This window comes from Callithrix jacchus, chromosome 17, assembly GCF_049354715.1.
Source record: "Callithrix jacchus isolate 240 chromosome 17, calJac240_pri, whole genome shotgun sequence".
Lineage (NCBI taxonomy): Eukaryota > Metazoa > Chordata > Mammalia > Primates > Cebidae > Callithrix > Callithrix jacchus.
Genome location: NC_133518.1, coordinates 75,296,748 through 75,318,160, shown reverse-complemented (window position 1 = coordinate 75,318,160; position 21,413 = coordinate 75,296,748). Strand labels below are relative to the sequence as shown.

The 21,413-nt window shown below is 48.7% G+C and overlaps 1 protein-coding gene across 5 annotated transcripts in view; it reads right to left on the bottom strand.

Moving 5' to 3' along the window:
- Nucleotides 1-13,324, bottom strand: part of ITGA9 (integrin subunit alpha 9) — a 375,338-nt gene extending 362,014 nt beyond the window's left edge. For 3 of the 5 annotated variants that reach the window (XM_035278480.3, XM_035278481.3, XM_054247151.2), the window contains exon 1: nt 12,917-13,324. In XM_035278480.3, coding sequence (XP_035134371.3) covers nt 12,917-13,101 — 185 coding nt within the window. In that variant the 5' untranslated portion in view covers nt 13,102-13,324. Of the gene's footprint in view, nt 1-12,302; nt 12,648-12,916 lie in introns of those variants that run through there. The other 2 variants (XM_035278482.3, XM_078354637.1) reach the window with 1 other exon arrangement.
- Nucleotides 13,325-21,413: the final 8,089 nt, after the last annotated feature.

Here is a 21,413-nt window from a genome sequence, read left to right as displayed (position 1 = left end):
GGTGCGTCAGTTCAGTCACCAGCACTGGTTTTGCTTACGAGGGTGCTTTCTTGCTCAAGGCCATCCTGTCAGGCAGCCTCTTGTGTGTTTTCCACTCAGAGATGTTGGGTCGCAGTAAGTGGCAGAGCTGGGATTTGAACCCAGAGTGTCTGTGTCCAATGGGGTGCTCTTTTCAGCCTCTCCAAACTCCCTCCTGGTGTGGCAGTTTAAATGCCCTGCATTCTTCCAACAAAGAGAGCTGCTTCCTGAGCTCCCTGTGTGTGGTCAAGCTGGCTGTGAATGCTCCATTCCAGCTGCCCACCTCGCTCTGCACCTCTCTCACGTTTTTAGGGTAATCAGCAGGTAAATTCTCTGGAGAGTGGGTGACAGAGAAAGACTGAGCCACAGCTGCCTCTCTGGGCAGAACTGAGAACTGACGGTGTCTCAAAGAGTCTCTCCCTCCCCACAAATGCCACAGCAGCAATTCCACAGGCAACGTTATAGCCAGATCGAGGATAGCAACTGGGGATTAAAAACTTTAAACCCATTAGGTTTGCTTTCAGGCATTTGAATGCAAAGCCAAAGCTTCCCCAGGAACCCATGTTTTGGTTACATGAGTTGAATTCTTCGCTGTGTGTCCACCACGGAGAAACCCCAGGAATTGTCCACATCCCTCACTGGGCAGAAAGCAGGCCAGGCTGAAGTAACGGAAGAGCTGGTGCTCTGACCACATCAAACCCTTCATTTCCAGAGGAAGTGGGCCCACTAGGGACCAATGCTTGCCCAGCGGAGCCACAGAACCCAAAAGGCCTCAGAAGCTCTTCTTGTAATTGGGGAAACTGAGGCTCCCGGTACTGAAGCAGTGGATACTGACTGCTTTCTAGGGGTTTTAAGCCAATAGTTCTACCTGACTTCTAAGCTTTGTGGGAAAGTTATTCATGGTGATAAAGTGTAAGAAGCACAGACAGTAACACAGGGTTTAAATCCCACCTCCGCTGCTCACAAGCTGTGTGCCTTAGTCAAGTGTCTTAACCCCTCTGCGCCTCAGTTTTCCTCTTCTGTAAAACAGGAGGAATAAAAATGTACCTAAGAAGGTTTCTTGTAAGGTTTAAGCAAAAGAATGTTTATAAAACACCCAGCACAGTGCCTGCTACAAAGTAAGTGCTCAGAGAAATGTTAGGATGGTGGGCAGTAAGCAGCAGGCCAAACACCTTGGCACTCAACTTGTCCCAGCTCCAACTCCTGGCAGCACCCACGAGCTCATAGGTCCTTAGACTGCAAAGGTTGTCGGAATCAAAATAGAGTCACTTGTATTCAAAAAAAATAAAAATCCTGACAAATAGAGCTGTAGAAGCCCATGAAGGGGCCTAAATAAGCATAAATAGCTGATAACAAGAACTATCACAAAAAATTCTGCAAAAACACAATCTTGCACAACCTTACACACACACACACACACACCCCTTCTGTGAGGAAATCTACCTAGCAACTCTTGTCCAGCCTCAAACTGGTGCCATCCTTGTTACTGATCCTTGTATCCAAGGGTAATTATCTCAAAAGAATTATGTAATCCTCATTTTTCCCTTTAAAAGCCTTTGTTTTCCTCTACCTCCCTGAATATGCGCACGGTTTACTGTGATACAGTGTTCCCACTGCAATGCCCTATTCCTGAGTAAGCATTTTCTTTTAGAGATCCTCTCTCTGTTTGCTAGTTAGGTTAGTAGATCCTTGGTCCCTTTTGTGGTGTGCTGGGCAGGAACCTATTCAGACTGTCACAGTAATTCAGGGATAGCCAGGATGCTTTCACCACCAGTAATATAGAACTAAAGTGGCCACGATTCCCCATCCTTCCTGTATCATTGCTCTTTTCAATGTGACTTTGCAGCTTCTCTTGTCAAGAGATTAAGTGTGTTTCTACCTCCCCTTGATGTGGGCTGGCCCTGTGACTTATATTGGCCAGCAGAATGTGGCAAAAGAGGTATGGTTTGACTTCTGAGCTTAGGCTTCAAGAAATCATATAAGCTTCTGAATGTTCTGTGGTACCTTGCCCAACCACCATGTGTACATGCCCATGCCAGCCTGCTAGAGGATGAAAGCCACGTGGAGCACAGATAAACCCTCCCAGCTGAAGCCATCATTTGCCAGCCAGCCAACCAGCCATCCCAGAAGTTGACCACAGATGCATGAGTGAGCCCTGTAGAGAACAGAAGACCCACTCAGCTGAACCCAACCTAAGTTGCCAACCACAGAATGAGCTAACAAGTGATGGCTGATTTAAGCCACTAAGTTTGGGGATGGTTTGTTATGCAGCAATACTGTGGTGATAGAAAACAGGTACATCATCAAGCGAAGGCAAGCCACTTCTGAAGGAAACTGGACCATGGTAACTCCATTGCCCACTAATTCCTACTGAGTTCAAACCAATTACCCAACTCTGCAGCTGACAATTATTGCTATGGCTCCTCCAGCTACTTTGTCTCCTTTCCCTCCCTCAAAGGAATCTTATCCCAACCAGGACCACAGACTTTTACTGATGGCCCTGAGAGGGGACAGGCCGGCTGGAGTGGTAGAATAAGCCCTGAAGAGTATACCCTGAAGTCACACCCAGGAGTGTGCCAGGTCTGTGACTTTGGGCAAGTCCCTGGCCACTCTGACCCTTCCTTTCCTTTTCTCTAAAACAAAGATAATAACAAATGTATGATCCTCCCAGGGCAGTGATGAGGCGTGAAAGGAAATGGCAGATCAAAGTGTTTGGGGGACATGCACCCCAGGATGGCCTGACTTGCAAAAGCAGATTAGGGTATTTTATCTGCAAGGCCAAGAGCAGACACAAATGCTCCCCAAAGAAGCCCTTTTCCTTTCAGGGCTCTTCTCCTTTTTTCTTAGGCATCTGATACCTTGGACAGGGGCTTGATGGAGGTGGAGGTAGGGAGGCAGCATGGCTAACCCTGAGGATTGTCAGTTTAGCATTAAATCAGGCCCACCTTGATTCAAAGCACAACTCTGTAATTTACTTACTTGCTGGGTAACCTTGGACAAGTGACTTAACTTCTCTGTGCTTCAGCAGTGGTAGCCCCCTGTGCATAGAGGTGACTGTGAACACTGCTTCTGGCACATAGGTAGTATTCATAAAAGGCTGGCAATAATAATTTTTATCCTGGAGAGCCTAGGTTAGAGTAAATAAATGGAGGGAGAGGGGTAGAATCCATACCACATAATGCTAAGTCAGAGAATGAAATCAGTGGAGTCCCTGCCCAACTGAGACGAGGCAGAGGAACGGGAGCAGGGTCCCACCTTGGAGTGACACTGGCTCCCAGCTTCTGTGTCAGGGGGTGAAGGGTCCTCAGAGTCTGCTGACCTGGCCTGGGGCTCGAGTCTTGACAGACACACTGAGGGGAGGCAGCTGGAGAAGGAGGCATGGCAAAAGGACTGAGGTTTTCCTTCCACATCTGAAAGCATCAAGTGAACACTAAAATCCAAGGGATAGAGCAAACTACAGACTTCAGGCAGACGTAAGAAAAAGCCTTGATGTCATCTTATTGGTTTCTTGTGATAATTTTTTTTAGAGAAATGTGCCAATACTTTCACATTTACTTTTTTTAAGAGTACCCCACCTTGGAACTATAGATCTACCTCCCAGACTTAACTGGAGCCTGGGGTGGAACTGGAGCTCCCTGTAGCAAGGGTGGCCTCCCATCTGCTGCCTGGCTCTCCAAAAGCACAGAGAAGAAATAGGCATGCAAAATTCTAGGATTTACAATCCCAAAGATCTCCATTAAAAGTAGCCATCTCAGATCCTTTTTGGAAGCAGACAGGGTGTAAATGAACGCACAAAAATGCAGATTTACGTAGAGCATAATGAAAATGTTAGAGGCCACATGTAACGAAGAGCGTGTCTGTGTAAGTATATATCATTCATTTCAGTGTTTAGTGTCAACACTCAAAGTCTGATGAATGAATAAATGAATGAACAAAAATACCAAAATAAAACTCAGCATCTCAAGTCAGGATGAAAAAGAGCATTAGTTTCATAAATCAGATCCAATAACAAGAGAAATAACTACAAGCAGCTATCGAGGGCTTGGTGTGTGCTATGTGATGTGCTCTGGGCTTTGCAGACATCATCTCATTGAATGCCCCCACAACCTGATGAGGAACATACCCTTATTACTCTTTACAGAAAAGGAAACTGAGGTTCAAACAACCGAAGTAATTGGCCAAGATCACACGGCTCCTAAATAGGGGGCTGAGTAAGGCAGGCTGGGGGCAGGGCTAATGCTGGAGCCCACTCTCTTGGCCACCAGACACTTGTGCATCTCAGCAGTGCCCCCTTTTATGCCAGAAATCATGGTTCTGGTTGCCGCTGTGGAACCAGGGGACTCAATGAAGGTAGAACTCCACTCAGCTGAATCTGGAACATTCACCTTCTGGGACCTGTCCTGGTGCAAAAGAGGTGCCAGGACCCTCTGCAGTGCTGCCTACTGGTGTGTCCTGCACAACACCAGGTTTACTCTGGGGTCTGCATACATCACAGCACTTAGACACTAGATAGGAAGTGGTAGGAAAGGGCATCTCCCAGGTGGCCTTAACACATCAAGAGATCAGCTAAGATGGAGGAGATTTGTTTCATGCTTTTTAAATTTATTTTTTTTTAAAGATCTGAGCACATAGTAGGTACATATTTATGAGGTGTATGAGTTATTTTGTTCCAGGCATGTAATATGTAATAGCCACATCAGGGTAAATGAGGTATCCATCACCTGAAGCATTTATCCTTTGTGTTACAAGTGATCCAATGATGCTCTTTTAGTTATTTTTAAATGTACAATCGAATTATTGTTGACTGTAGTCATCTTGTTGTATACCAAATACTAATTCTTACTCTTTTGTGCCCATTCATGCCTTTTTTTAAATCTTCAAATATTTGGGGATACAAATCATCCTCACACATATTTTTGGCCACTGGTGGAGAAAGCCTGACTCTGCATGGGTTTCCTTAATAAAGTTACAAACCCAGGAGTGAATCTGAAATACTGGCTATCTTCCCCAATTCAGAGCTTCCTAAATAAGTGGTGGGAGCCAGGAGAACTCAGAGTGAATGGAGGGATAGTAACAAAGCAGCCCCAGGGGGGTTAGGTGGATACATGGAAGCAGCCCCAGGAGGGTTAGGTGGATACATGGAAGCAGCCCCCGGGGGTTAGGTGGATACATGGAAGCAGCCCAGGGGGGTTAGGTGGATACATGGAAGCAGCCCCAGGAGGGTTAGGTGGATACATGGAAGCAGCCCCAGGGGGTTAGGTGGATACATGGAAGCAGCCCCGGGGGGTTAGGTGGATACATGGAAGCAGCCCAGGGGGGTTAGGTGGATACATGGAAGCAGCCCCAGGGGGTTAGGTGGATACATGGAAGCAGCCCCAGGGGGGTTAGGTGGATACATGGAAGCAGCCCAGGGGGGTTAGGTGGATACATGGAATACTGCAGAATACTCCATCTTTCCTGGAACACTTCTGCCTTCATGCCAGACAGATTTGGTGTGACAGGAGGCACTTCAAATGTCCCTGGCAGAATCACTGGGTGATCAAACATCTCCAGAAGACAGAACCCTAGCCAGTGGGTCATGAATAAGCGTCCCCAAAAGGAACTGCAGAGAAGCTACTGCTATTGCAATTCAGTGACTTTTCCAGGAAGGCACGCAGAACAGAACTTCACAGACAGATGTGAGTGTCCTGAAGCCCCCGAATTCAGATTCCTGACTTCCTGGGCGGGTGAAGGCACACACAGGCCTGTGCTCGATGACTCATTGGCCATTTGACTTGGGCAATACTGCCTCTGTGCCTCAGCATCCCACCCTTGAATAGGGATAAAATGATAGCCAGCTGCTACAGACTGAATGCTTGTGTTACTTCTAAATGTATATGTTGACATCTTCACCCCAAGGTAATGTTATTTGGAGGTGGGGACTTTGGGAGGTGATTGGATTATAACCTATGAATGAGTTAGTCCCCTTAGAAATGTGGCCCCAGAGAGCTCCCTCACCCCTTTTACTGTGTGAGCTTAGAGTGTGAGCACCACTATCTGTGAACCAAGAAGCAGGAGCTCACCAGACAGCACATCTGCTGGGGCCTTATCTTGGACTTCCAAGGCTCTAGATCTGTGAGAAATAAATTCTGTCATTTATAAGCAACCCAAGCTATGACAGTTTGTTATGGCAGCCCAAATGGCTACCAGCTGAAATGACTGCTGGGTACATTAAGTGAGCTAGTGTGAGTACAGAATGTAGGTAGCACTTGACGTCTATTAAGTATCAAGAGGTACATTGTTGCTGCTGTTGCTAATTTAAACTCCACACAGAAGTCCTTGTTGCTCAGAGCAGACATTGGTGGCCAAGTAAGCCTGTGGTTTCAAAGACTCTAGATTTTTCCCAATCTTGGACCCACATTGGCTTCCCAGACTCCCTCTGGAAAAACGAAGGTTGGGATAGAACATTTTATACTGCTTTGGTTGATCACAAAATCCGCCTGGCTGAGAGGATTTGCAGTTCGGGGACCTCGATGGCGCAGTGTAGGGCAGAGCTAGAGACCTCGATGGCGCAGTGTAAGGCAGAGCTCCTTTCTTCCAAAATCCATCACTTGTGACTTCTCCAACATCAGAAAGAGAGGCACCTTGCAAGTCAGCTGGTGGCAAGATTGCTCAGGATTCTGTTTCTGTGCCAGTTCCAATGGCCCTACTGTCAATCCTAACACTCCACACACTGATTACAGTGGGATGAGCAAAGACAGATGACCCCTAGCTACACTGCAGGCCAAGGAGCACACCTCACACCCTCCCAACACGGTGATTCACGCATGGTGGTCTCCAGGCAGCCACCCAGGTTTGGGTCACCTCACGCTGTCCAGCCGCAAGGAGGACTGTCAGCTGACAGCCTCCAGCTGCAGCTTTCTTGGGATCTGCTGCAGGATTCCAGCTGAGGCTGTGCTCTTCCCAGAGAGCTCTAGCCAATGCCTGACCCTGGCAGAGAACAGCCATTTCTGCCCAGTGGTCCCTGCTGAGTGAGACTTTAATCAGATCTGCAGAGTCAGAAGTTCTCTCTGCTCCAACCGACTTCTTCCCCACTTCTCTTCCACAGGCGAAACCCGCCCCCAACAATCCTCTCACACTCCTATCTCTGTCCTAACATCTGTTTCCTAGAGGATGCAGACTGACACAGGCCCCCCAGAGAATGTGCATTGATCTCTCAGGCTGGGGTGGGCCTTGAACAACGCCTTCAACTCAGTAAGCCTCAGTTCCCCAATCAGCAATCTGGAAACCATTCACCAGGACGTGACAAAGAGTCAACAACTAGCGAATATCACGCCTGTGAAAGCATCTGACCTCTTGTGGATACCATCTACAAGACACTATCTGATGACATTCATTTTGGTTATTAAAATTACACAGACACTATCTGATAAAATTCATCTTGGTTGTTAAAATTACACGCAACCCCTTGAAAGCAAGAAGTTTCAGAAAACACCATGGCTTCTTCTAACAGATGTGAAAACATTTTCCCTGGACAAATCACAATAGAAGCTCTCAGGAGACCATTTTCTGAACAGCAGCACGTCACCAGGGAATCAGAGCTGGCCAGGGCCCGGCCCTTCACTCTCACACTCAGGGCTGTTAACGACTGGTTGAGACAAGACGGTCTTCTTGCCCTGGAAGGTTCTCCACTGGGCAAGACAGCTGCCTCTGCCCCCAGCCAGCATTCAGCACTAGCTCAGAAAACAGCACCCTTGCCAGCTTCTCCAGATCTTCAGAGAAACATCCCAGAAACCCCGAGAAGATGCTTTTTGAATCCCCTTACAACTCAGGCCTCACATAGGTGTTGTCCCTTGTTGAGAGCTTGAGAAAGCAGGCTCTGTAGGGTGAGTGAGGACCCGGAACAAGGTCTGAAAAAGCCATTTCCAGAAAATTCAAACAAGGAAGTAGACCTACACCTTCCCCTAGAGCCTGGCACAGGACAGAGGAACTCTGCAAAGATGCTGCCACGGAGGTTATGAGAAGGCAGGGCTCCCACCAGCACTGCTGGGTGTCCCCTCAGAGAGACTGGCAGGGCCAGGGGCAGCAGGGTCTGTGACCCCAGGACTCCCCTTCTAAAGGTTTCCCTTTCACAGGAGTTTCTCTTCTGCCCCTCTGAACCCATGCCTGCCTGAGGACAAGCCTCTTCCCCATCAGAGCCTATAGCTTATACTTGAGACACATGACTAGAACCCCACAATTTTCTCACCTTTCAGATTGTAAGCAAAGTCTTCATTCTTGAACCCCAAGCCCTAAACACTGACCAGGCCCTGCAGTGTTTTATGAGCAGAAACACAATTCAACCTCTTCGGCGGGCAACAATTTTTAGTTAGATGTAAGCACTGTAATACTTCAGATGTAAAACTGAAATCGATGTCTATTTCAGTCTTAGTACTCAAATGCGCTACAGCTTCATTTTTCTTTTTCTTACTGCTCCTTTTGATCCGTGTCTAAGACTGACATCATTGTTCTCAACCCACACTGCCAAGTAGAACTTTCCATGATGATGAAAATGTTCTCCCTGTGTTGTGTCGAAAACGGTAGCCATGAGCCCCATGTGGCTACTGACTGCTTGAAATGTGGCAAGTGGAACTGAGAAGCTGGATTTGACATTTTATTTTTAGTTAATTTAAATAGCAATATATCTGGCTAGTGGTGACTACATCAGACAGCTCACCAGAACTGTCGAACTTGTTCTTCTAATTCTCAACCGTCATCCAAATCGGGATGTTATGTTCTCCTCGGCTTGGAATCGCCTCCTATTCCTCACTGAACAAAGCTCCGACAACCTTAACGAAGCAAAAAGCCCAGTGCATCTTCCATTTCCGAGCACTTGCTCTGTGCCTGAGCACCGCCGTCTTGATGTGTCCCAGGAGAGGGAGCAGGAAGCACGTCTCCAGAAAGGAAGCCAGTGCACCCAACCACTTTGGACTCCAGGGCGTCTGGGGCAGAGGAGGCGGAGGGATGGGGAGGGATGTGAAAGACGTCCGCTCTGGAGGCTGCACGCCAGCCAGGCCGCGTTTATTTATATCACAGGGTGTTACAGTTGCCAGCCCTGCAGCTGAGGAACTGGTCCATGTCTAAAGGAAGGGGACAGAAATCGGCTTTGTCCATGTCCCCTGGCACCTACTGTCGTTGTTCAAAGGGTGCCAGAAGACTCGGGGATGGGAGCTATAGGAGAGGAAGCCGGCTCTGGGCAGGCAGATGCTCGCTGGGTGTTACTAGAGAAAAAGAAAATGGAATCGCTTGCACGTTTGTATCCCAACTGATACAAACATCATCTGGAACACTGTCCAGGATATTCTGGTCCATCTAGCCATGGGACAGTCCTCACTGCCGAGAGCTCAGTGACAGAGAGACCACTCAAGCAAGTACTCAGAAAAGCTGGGTCTGGGGCTCTGTGATCAGTGTGATATGGCTGCAGAGCTGGGTTCAGTCACCAGGGCTGGGAAAAGCAAGATCACCCCCACCCTTACACAGGGATCTAGGACCCTCCGATTAGAGACAATTTTGAGCTACAAAATAATCGAGAGAAATGCTTAGTTATAGGATCAGAGAAGTGCTAGTTCCACCAGAGCACATTCATATACTGTGAGATGTACACCCACAGGTTCTGCCGCCTGCCGAGTCCATGCTGACTTTGCTGTCTGGGCTCTCCTCCTGCCACTTCCAGAACATTCTTCTCCCTCCCTTTCCCTATAGACAACATATTTTTTTCACCTGTAAAACAGGTGGTTGATTAGCATGAAGCAAACGTCTTAGACTGCAAAATACTGAATTAAGTAACCATGAATAATGTCGTCAAGAAGAGAGACATAAGATACAAGGCTCAGTGAACATGTCTTCTTTTCCTTTCAAAGTTTTGCTATATTGCTTTTCCCTTGCATGTCTGTATTTTACCTTCCTCACTCAGGACTAGTATTTGATACTTTTCAGTCACTCCCATGTAGGTTCTATCCTCTTCCATTGCACTAGAGCAGCCCTTTGCAAAACTACTCCAAGCCTCCAGCGTCTGAATAAATCAATGCATTTTTCTAAAGTACACACGCTTCACTGGCACTTTGGTAATACACAGAGAATGCCTTGAAGCTGCCATCCTCTCTGACCTAGCAATTCCAAGCCTAGAAATTTATTCAAAGGAAATAATTAAGATTGTCCTCAAGGGTTTCCTTAAAGGTTGTTTAACCCTGCTGCTATTTGCAATCACAAATCATTGAAAATGACCAACATGTCCCTCAAGCATGGCTAGAAGATCCAGGGCTCAGGTTCTACTTAGTAGTAAGCAACCAATAATCTGTCACTAAGTCAATCAACCAACCACAGAGTCAGGAAAAGCAACCAGTCCCAGAGTTGATGTTAAGGTACAGACTTAGGGCAAATCCAGAATTCAGAGGACCTGATCTTATACGTTTAGGGTGACTACCTTTAAGAAAATTAATATGCAATTATAAAATTGGGGACAGGGAATTAATAGGACCCTGCATAAGCTAGAAGCCTTTGGCTTAAGTTTCAGCAGCCTCGCACAGTGAGTCTAGCCTCTAGAGGAAAGACAAAGGAGAAAGAAGAAGATGCTGGAAGTCGCTCGTTTCAAAGGCCGCAGCTTACCAAGCCTGGGCAGTGTAAGCAGCAAAAAATACATTCAAGGTCTAGGACGAAGAATATTGGGAGAAAGGGGAAAGAGAAAAAGGATGGGGAGGAAAATACTTGAAAACAACATCAAGAGAACAGAAATCAAGAGGAGAAGAAAAAGTTAAGGCAATGTGGTGGGGGCGGGGAGGAAAAAGAAGAGTTCTTTTGAAAAGATTTCAGTAGAGTTTAGGTGGTGCCTGAGCAGCTACAGGGACAAGCACTCCAATACAAAGAGTGGCCAGCTTACATCAGAACGAGAGGGGGCACTTTGGAGCCCGGCAGCCCAGCTGTATGGTCCCATGGACCCCTGAAATGCCAGTCCCACATCTCAACTGGCAACAAGGCTATGCACAGCGTTACTGCCCAGCTCCACACCGACTCCCTACCATTTACACCGGGTACCAAGTTGAAGACCAGACTGTCTTTTCCTACACTGGCCAAATCTGCTCACGTCACACAGCTTTTCTTCATCCTCTTCTTAAAACAAAGTAGGCTGAACACCTTTTCTGTCAGATCTGCCCTCCTCATTCCTTCCGCAGCCCAGGTGGCTTTGACCTGTGGCCCATGCAAATCCACAGTGACAGTAGCCTGGCCTCTCTCCCTCTAGCTGTCAGAGAGCTCCGGGCACTTGAGCCACCCTCAGCCTGCAGATCACACACAATGCTCTCTGGCTGGCTTGGCTGCCTGCTCCGCTGCCTGCCCTTTCTCAACAGCCCCCTGTCGACAGCAGCCCAACCATTTGTGACAGAGCTTCCCGCGTGCTTCGTGCCTAGTGCGGGGATCTGGGATGTGTTCTTCAGTCGCAGACCCTGAGTCTGCAGGACATAGAAAAAGCCTTCAGCCCGCTCTGCTTTAAAAGGGGAAATTGACAACTGTAAGGACAGACAGACACTGGGTCTTAAACCCAGCAAGTGGAGTCAATCAGAGAAGGGGAATGTGGAGGTGGGTGAGAGCTATGGGAGGACTTTGAAAGCCGGTTCTCTTGGAGGCTGATCTCCCAAACAGCATGATTCTTAGTGGGCTGCTCCCGGAGTCCCCTTTTCAAGGAATGCTCGAGTTCTGCGATCCACAAACCACCCTTTTCCATCAGCCTCTGTCCAATACAGAGCAGTGACTCTCCTGCGTAACTTCATGCTGAGAGCACCGGCATCAGTGACCTCGACCTCCCTGTCTGCCACCCCTAAGGACGCTCAGGCTGGTGACTACACAATAAAGTCAACCCCGGCCTGGCTGTCACCTGGGTCCCCATTGACGGATGACCTTGAACGGAGAACTTCCCGCAGCCCCTCTCTCCTATCGAGAAGTGACCACTGTGTGGCTATTTAATCCCTGTGGGCCAGGGGAAGTGGCCAAGGAGGGCACCAACCTCCTCTTCGTGCTTCTCCACTCGAGTTGGTCACAAGCTCTGTACCACTCAGCTGATGATGCTTAATGGAGCCAGAGCCGCCACCTTCTTCAGGCCCACCGCTCCGGGCTCAGAGGACAACTGAATCCCTTGGCCTCTACAGAAACACATCTCTCTCTCAAGGCTTCTGGTCAAAGTCTCCAGGTGGAATTGGTCCATATGAGAAGAGACTCAGGCTGCCCCAAGAAACACCTACCCGCCCCACCTCTGTCACTCGGAAGTGCTCTCTTACCCTCCTCTTCCCTATATCCAGGAGCTTCTCCACCCCACTTCCATCAAGGGTCTTGTAGGGGTCGGGGTAGGGGGGCCTCTGGGCTCCAGCGCGCCCGAGGGATCCCAGACGCCCTGCCCCTGGGGAGCACCACCCCGCGCAGCGGCGCTGGAGAGGCTACGCTCCTTCCTCAGAGGTTCCCCAAAACCGGGGAGGGGTGCAGCTGCAGTGCCCTGATTCCCCCAGGCCCGGCGAGGTTCGGGAGGCTCGCCGGGCCCACGCGGCCGCTCGGAGGCAGAGGAGCCAAGTTACTCCGCGATCCGGAGAGCGAAGCCGAGTCTAGCTGGGCGGTCCAAGAGGCAACTCTAGCGGCGCTCCCCGCATGCTCGGGGCTGGGACCCGGGGGAGGCGCGCGACAGCCCCGCCCGCCTCCAGGCGCCGACCGCGACCTCCGCGGCCCCCGGACGGTGTCCTCCCTTCTCCCGCCGTCCCCCGGGGGCCGAGCCGCGCGCAGCGGAGACATTTAAATCGCCCCCTCGGGACGGCGGCGGGGAAGAGGCCGGAAAGTCGGCGGCGGGCCCGGGGGCCGGGGCGGTGGCCGCCGGGCCGGGGTCGCGGAGCGGGCGGACACTCACCAGCGCGTGTTGTCGTGGAAATGCTCCAGCACCGCGTAGCCGAAGAACGAGTTGGCGGGGCCCTGGAAGCGCACGGGGCGCTGTGGGTCGAGGTTGTAGGCGCCCGCGGGAACTCCCGCGACCACCAGCGCCAGCAGCAGTGCACGGAGCCCCCTGGCGCCCCTGGGCACAGCCGGGCCGCCCATCCCCAGCCGGCTGCCGCCCTCCCCTCTGCTGGGCGAGCGGGGCGCAGAGCGCGCGGGCCGCGGGGTCCGCCGACGGCCGGGAAGCGTCCCCGGGGCGGGAGCTCTGCGCCCGAACGCAGGCGGGATGCGGGCGCCGGGGCGCGGACGGCTGGCTGAGCGGGCGCGCAGGCGAGCACAGGGGCGGCCCCGAGCGGTCGGCGTCCTCTGTCGGCCGGAGAAGTCTGAGCGAGCGGGTCCCGGGCCGGGCGGCGCTGGACTGCGGAGGGGCGCGCCCGCTGGGAGGGCGGCCCGGGCGGCGGAGGCTGGACGGCGCGGCAGCGCCCCCTGCGGGCCGCGGGCCCCGAGCACTTCCCGGGCAGGAGTCGGTCCCGCGACCCGCAGGACGCCCGGAGCTGCCCCCTCCCCGCTGCGCCCCGGGCGCTCGGGTTCCCGGAGGCGAGGCTGCGCCCCTCCGCCACTATGGGTTCGGCCGGCCCTGAGGGCCTGTCTCCCTGCTTAGGTCTCTCTTTCCCTCCCAGTCACAACCAGCAAGGTCCAGAACAACCTGAGTGAGGAGCGAGTTTAGACTCCAGAGTCTGGCCCTGCGCGCCCGCCGCTCCTTCACCCAGTTGTGGGATCAGCTGCAGGAGCGGCGCTCAGTGAACGCCGGCTGTCGTTAATCACAATAGCAGCCACGTGGAAGCGAGCAGAGCGCCCCTCAGTGTTCTAGTCACTCGCTCTCCTACACCAGTGATTCCCGAAGTGCAGTCTCCGGACCAGCAGCATCAACATCATCTGGGAACTTGGCAGAATGCAGATCCTCAGGCCCCACTCAGCCCTGCTGAATAGGGGCTCTGTGGCTGGAGTCCAGCAGGGTCTGCGTGCACTCAACGCTGTCACTGTAAACATGCGTAATAGAAAGTTTACCATCTTCACCATTTTTAACTGTACAGTTTGGGGTATTAAGTATATGCATGTTATGCAGCCATCACCGCCCTCCGTCTCCAGAACTCTTCATCTTTGAAAACAAACTTTACACCCTAAACAATAACTCCTCTTTCCCCTACCCTTACCCCCATCCAGAGCCTCTGGCAGCTACCTTTCTACCTCCCGTCTGTGAACTTGGCTACTCAAACTCAAGCTTCCTACTGAACTGACTGCGATCCTTCCAGTCTGACCACACTATTGTGGTTTCCCTGCCTGTGTTCTCTTCTTTCCACTTTTTACTTCTACACCAGAGTTTGGGTATTGTTTAAAAGCTTCCTGTTGCCCCCCGCCCCCACCCTCTTCTCCTGCCTCAAGATGGAGCCACACCTCCTCAGCATACCTTCACATGGAGGTTCCATCTCCTTTTCCAGCCCCATTTTAAGCCCCTTTCCCACTCCACTTCCCACAAACCCTACAGTATATCCACACACAATTTCGAGCTGTCCTCTGAGCCTGTCCAGCAGGGGTTTTCACACACATCTGTTCCTTCTCCAACGCTGTTCTTTCTTCCTAAAATTGCCTACCCCTCTTAAACTGGAAACAAAAATCCTATCCATTCTAGACGTCCAGGCCAGTCCTCCCCTCACCCTTTCTGTCCCATTTCCTCTGCCCTTTTCTCTTCTGGGCTGCCAAAGGGTATTAACATGCCTCTGTCTCAACACTTAGAACATGGTAATCATTTCAGGGGCTCTCTGTCCCTCTCCAGAGATGGTAAGGCTCTCCAGGGAGAAAAAAGTCTTAGACATCTTTGTAGCCCCAAGGCCCAGCTCAGTGCCAGGCATAGGAAGATGCTTAAACATTGTTGAAAGAATGAACTGGGCTCATGCCTGTAATCCCAGCACTTTGGGAGGCCGAGGCAGGCAGATCACTTGAGTCCAGGAATTCGAGACCAGCCTGGCCAACAATGGCCAACATGGTGAAACACCATCTCTACTAAATATACAAAAATTAGCTGGGCATAGTGGTGCACGCCTGTAATCCTAGCTACTCGGGAGGCTGAGGCAGGAGAATTGCTTGAACCTGGGAGGCAGAGGTTATCGTGCCACTGCACTCCAGCCTGAGTGACAGAGTGAGATGACATCTCAAAAAAATTTTTAAAGAATGAACTACTTAAAGAAAAGCAAGCTTAGGAAGAGGACAAAGCACTTTGGGGGAGATTTTGAAGGAGACTTTTAACTTTGTGTTTTGGTGACAGTGAAAAATGATCAATTCTCATTGCAGGACACTAAACACAAGGTTTCCTTTTGTTTTTCTTTTTTGTTTTGTTGTTGTTGTTGTTTTTGAGGCAGGAGTGCAGTGGCGTAATTACAGTTCACTGCAGCCTCGACCTCCCAGGCTCCAGCAATCCTCGCACCTCAGCCTGCCGCGTAGCTGGGACCACCGGCTTGTACCACCATGCTCGGCTAATTTTTGTATTCTGGGTAGAGATGAAGTTTTGTCATGTTGCCTAGGCTGGTCTTGAACTCCTGAGCTAAAGCAGTCCACCTGCCTCGGCTCCCCAAAGTGCTGGGATTACAGGCATGAGCCACTGCGCCCAGCCAAGGTTTTCATCTGCGGTAGAGATCATTAGTATCTCCCTGGTATTTATACTTCCCATTTTCCTTACTAACAAGTACCAGAGCGAGTGGCGTGTTAATATGCCTAGTTTTAAAAATAAATAAAACTATGTTTCCCAGGCTCTTTTGCAGATAGAGTGGCCTTGTGCAGTGTCTGGCCAATGAGATAAGAGCATGTGTTATTTGGGTGGTAGGCTTCTCAGGAGGTTTCTTAAAGGAGAGCCAACTCAGCTGACCTATGGCTTTCATCCTGTCTAATTATGTGAATCCTTAAAAGCAGAGAACCTTTCCTTGTGGTAGCCAGAGAAAGATGTGTGAAGGGGAAGTGGGGTCAGAGAGATGCCACATTGCTGGCTTTGGAGATAAAAGAAGGGACCCATGAGCCAAGTAACACAGTCAGCTTCTAGGAGATGGAAGAGACCACGAAATGAATTATCTCTAGAGCCTCCAGAAAGGCAGCTCCTTGAGTTTAGTCCAGTGAGACCCTGTCCAACTTCTGACACCCAGAACTGTAAGATAATCGATGTTGTTTTAAGCTACCATACTTGTGACTATTTGTTATAGCAGCATTGGGAAACCGATAGAGCCCTCTAGAATTGTACATAAAAGTGTATTTGCGTGTTTCTTAGTGAAAGATCCATAGATTTCAACAGATTCATTAAAGGTAAGGTCGGTTTTAGAAGGTAGGAAACCACTGATCTAAAACACACAGATTTCTGTCTTTAGAAACCAAACCCTAAAAGTTATATCAAGTACAAATTATAGCATTGGTCTTTGATTTAACTGAACAGCAGCTCTCAAACCTGACTGTACATTAGACCCCCAGTCAACCATTTAAAAATACAGACTCAGCAACAGCACTCTGGGTCAGAATCTAGGGGCAAGGCCCCTAGGGACCTGCATTTCAGACCCCTCTTGGGAGACTTGTCGAACAGCTAGGTTTGGGAAGCACCGACCTGCAAGAGAGATTCAGAACCCTGCACTATATTCCTTAACCTGTGGCGCCATGATGTGGTAAGAAAAACGTTTTTGGCATCTGGTAAAGAGAATTTAACTCCCAGGTCTGAGCAGCTGATTTGAGTAAATCAATAAAACAAGGATACTAATAACTAATAAACCTATCAATGAGCTTCTCAGGACCACATTTCCTAACCATAAAACTCTAAGCATGTATTAGTTATTCATATAATCTGACATCAAGAATGAGCTCAGTTTCCTAGTTGCCAGAATATGCTGTTTTACAGAGATTTGACCTGAAGTGCATGTCTCTGGGGTCACGAGCTGGGAAGGAGAGGCATGCTGTTTCAAACCCAGCCATGCGAAATGCAGATTTGCTTCATGGGTTGGAGCCTTTTGAAAAACTGGATCTTTTGTCCAATTTCCCAACTGAAATGGCAACTTCAGGGAGGAATGTGAAGGTTTTCCATTAGCCTTAGTGTCTGCAGACAGAATAGCATGCTTTATCAGCTCACCTATCATTGGCCTTTTCTAGAATCTGTCATCAGTTTCCCTAAAGCAAACTTGACTTCCTGTAGTGAGGAAGGCTCTCCCTGGAGCTCCAAAATTGCTCTCCACAGTCACTTTGTTACAGTAGCTGTAACAGTGCAAAAGAAGTGATGGCTATACTGCTCTACTCCCTCCCGCCCCACTGCAGAGAGGAACATTGGAATGATTGAATGTTGGAGTGAAAACAACATTGGTTTTCACCCTCTTAGCCTCAAAAAAGTCTTGGGGGCTGGATGCAGTTGCTCATGCCTATAATCCCAAACTTTAGGAAGTCAAGATGGGAAGATTGCTTGAAGCCAGAGTTTGAGACCATCCTGGCTAACACAGTGAGACCTCATCTATAAGAGGGGGAAAAAAAAAGACTGGATGTGGTGGTATGCACCTGTAGTCTTAACTACTCAGGAAGCTGAGGTGGGAGGATCACTCAAACCCAGGAGATGGAGGCTACAGTGAGCTATGATTACACCACTATGCTCCAGCCTGGACGACAGAGTGAGACCTTGTCTCTAAAAAGAAAAGAAAAAGAAAAAACTCTTAAGATTAATTGGTCTTTTTTAACCCTTCCTTTCTCTAATACCTTTTTTTCTTTTTGCTTATACCTTTGTAGATTTTTGTCTGCCTCTCATTATTTCCTAAATGCTTAACTACTAGGTCAAAAGCTAGGTAGATTTCTAAGGCTCTTCATACAAGATAATTGGCTTAGTAATCTTTAGGTTAGACTATAATTTTTCATTACAAATGCTTTAAACTATAACAGGAAATATACATAGTTCCTCCAATGAGTATTTCCGGTCCCTGCCTTGAGCCTTACCTTTTCCTGTACTCTTTTTTCTTCAGTGCCCTTCCCATGGCCTCTGATGGTAAATGCCAATTTCTCCCTGAAGAAGATTGCCAGCCATAACTCTGACATCTTCCTTGTCTCTCCCAAGGGACTGCTTGCATTTCTGGGGCCTGTGTACCCCAGAAGAACCCTAAGTGGTGGTTTAGACACGCCCCAGCGATGATGGGAGCCCAGTTTGCAGAAACCTGATGGGAACAGACACTTGAGCAGAGCAGACAGGACTGCTAGCAGCAAGGCAGGCTCATTCACTGCGTCTCATATACTGCACTGGGCATGTTCTAAATCACTTTATCTTATGTAAACCTCACAGTGATCCAGGTGGGAAGATGCAGGCTGAGATTTTATCTCAGTTACCATAGAACTATGTGAAATGAGGACCGATCATGCTATGGGTTCACAATCCTTGTCCAAAACTCCAAGAGCCAAATGTGTTTCTGCAAGCAGGTTTTTTCAGTTCACAAGAGAAGACAGCATCACACACTGTATATTACAAGATAATGCACCATATATTACATAACCACAGCACCCCCCAAAAGTGATCTCTGTAGCTCTAATCCCTCCAAAAAAGCAAGGCCCATAAAGTCAGTTCATCCTCTCTCACTCTTGGGGCACGTGGCATTTAATGCCAACCATCAGGTTTTCTTTGGAGTTAGCCCTAAATAACCACTTGGTTCTTAACAATGCACAATCTAGGCTATACTATCCACTATTTGGTTGAATCAGCACCTTACACAGCCCGATACGAAAGGTTGGCATGCGACTTTACATGCTGACAAGGAAAGATCCCTGCAGCATATGAAGGGTGGTGACTCAGGTGCCTTAAGGACATGCCTAGTATAATCTGGTATATGTAAATTTCTACCCATCTGTATGTGTATATGCACATAGAAAGAGATTGGGAAGTTTACCCTAAATGTTAATAATGATTATGGTTGAGATTATGGGCTATTCTGGCCTATCCATCTATCTGTTATCTATCTATCTGTCCTTTAGTACTGCTTGAATTGTCTACAGGGAGACAGTGGACGTCTACATCCAGCAGTGGGTGCAGAAGACACTACCTCCATAAAGCCAAAGTCACTCAGCAAAGTTAGAAACAGAGAAGTGAATCAAGAGCTGTGCACGCAAAACCATCTCCTCTCCAAATGAGGGGCAACTGACCTTCACCCAGCAGAGAAAGAGGAGCCAAGGGCAGTCCACATTCCTATCTATTGACAAGCCCTGGCCTCTGCTGAAGGGATTTTGCCAGCTGAGGTAAGGACAGCAGCCATCATGTGGAAGGAAGAAGTAGTCAATAGCCAGATGACTCCTCACAATATTTTCAAAGGAGAGAGAAAAAATAAAAAGGCTTTGGATCATTCACATCCCAGATAATCATTCTCTAATTCAATGATAGACACAGCTCTTAATGGCTTAAATGTACCTCTTAATGGCAATTCAAACGTTGCCTTGCCCTGTTTTTCATACATAAGACAAGCTATACTTCCACATGGTTTTGAAATCCAGAAAGTTCAGAGGGAGGGCAAATACTATCGTCAAACCTTCAACCATAATAGCAGGCAGAGACGTGAGCAAATACTTTCCCACTGAAGTATTTCATAAGCCAAAAGTCAAACTGTTATTATTGGGTGCAACATTTCCAACCTGTTTCCATGCTCAGACAAATTTTTCTCCAGAGATCTAAATTTAGTGCAACTGCTTTAAGCCACAACCATCAATGTTAGAATAGAGCTGTACAACCTAATGTTGTACAGTTCAATTGAAATTAAAACTAGCCTACTGCTTATCAAAACATAAAAATATTACAAGGATGATATTTGTGGGAGGCAGTTTAGCGTGCTGAGTAACAGTGAGTGCTTGGTGCTCGTAATTCCAACGTAGTGTCTTATCAGATATATTAGTCTACCAGGGCTGCCACGGAAAAATACCACGGACTGGGTGGCTTAAATGACATGAATTTATTTTCTCACAGTTCTGGAGACTGGAAGTCCAAGATCAAGCACAGCAGGGTTGGGGTCTGGTGAGGGCTCTCCCTTTGGGTTGCAAATGGCCACCTTCTTGCTGTGGACTCACATGACCTCTTTGCTTGCAGAGAGTGACAGCAAGAGAGAGGACACTAATTCTATCAGCTCAGAGTCCCACCCTTAAAATCTCAATTACTTTCTCATTCCAAATACAGGCAAATTGTGGGTTAGGGCTTCAATGTAAGTTTTGAAGGAAACATGCATTCAGTCCGCAGCATCAGATATAACCCTGAGAAATATTTAAGCTCCTAAGCCTGTTTCCCCGTCGGTTACAGGGAATTATACCCAAAGGTTTGTCGTGAGGATTAAATGTCATGGCCACTCTGCACATTGCAGCATGAGGGAAACAACTGGTAAATGTTAGTAATTTAGTGCTCTTATTATGTCATTTATTCCACTCTTTTAAAATAGCTATTTTTATTTGGAGTAAAAGAGAAAACTCAAAACACTTTTCTCCAAGTGGCTGCATATTTCAGTGGCCCATTTTAGAGCCCTCCTTGGTCTAAGAGTTCAAGCCCTCAAGCCCCTGGGTGCTTCAGGTGCCCTGTGAAGGGCCAGGGAGTTGAGACCCGACCCAAGCCCCCATGCCCTCACTCTCACATCAGCGGCCAGCCAGCTCCTTTTCAGGGCCCTCTACCTGAGCTGTCGTAAATTGTCAAATCCATGTCTCTCCAGGGCTTCCCAGATGTGAACCATTAGATGGAGATTCCCGAAACATCTTCTTTCCTGATTTCCTCAAGATCCAACCCACTCATGATTTAAATGCAGGGTTTTTTGTTTGTTTTTTTGAGACAGAGTTTCGCTCTGTCACCCAAGCTGGAGTGTAGTGGCACGATCTCGGCTCACTGCAACCTCCAACTCCCAGGTTCAAGTGATTCTCTTGCCTCAGTCTCCCAAATAGCGGGGACTACAGGTGCCCACCACCATATCCAGCTAATTTTTGTATTTGTAGTAGAGACTGGGTTTCTCCATATTGGCCAGGCTGGCCTCAATCTCCTGATCCACCCTCCTCGGTCTCCCAGTGTGCTGGGATTACAGACATGAGCCACTGCGCCTGGCCAATGCAGTGGGATTTTAAGGTGTTGACCTTGTCTGCCTGTCTGTGTGTGTGTGTGTGTGTGTGTGTGTGTGTGTGTGTGTGTGTGTACACACTTGCAGGTGAGACAGATTCACTTCAATATCATTCAGATGCAATGGAACATTCACACACACACACAAAAATGAGTACCTGGAATTGAATGTATCAGAAGGTGTCTGCCGTAGTAGAGTGTATCTAAAAACTATGAATAGAGAGTTATGAGTTGGGGAGGATATGTCAGGAGCCACCTCAGAGGCCCAGTCAAACCTTCAGCCTCAGCCAGTAGCTTCACTGCCATTGATGAGAGACCCCGAGCCAGAAGCACCCAGATGAGCTTCTTC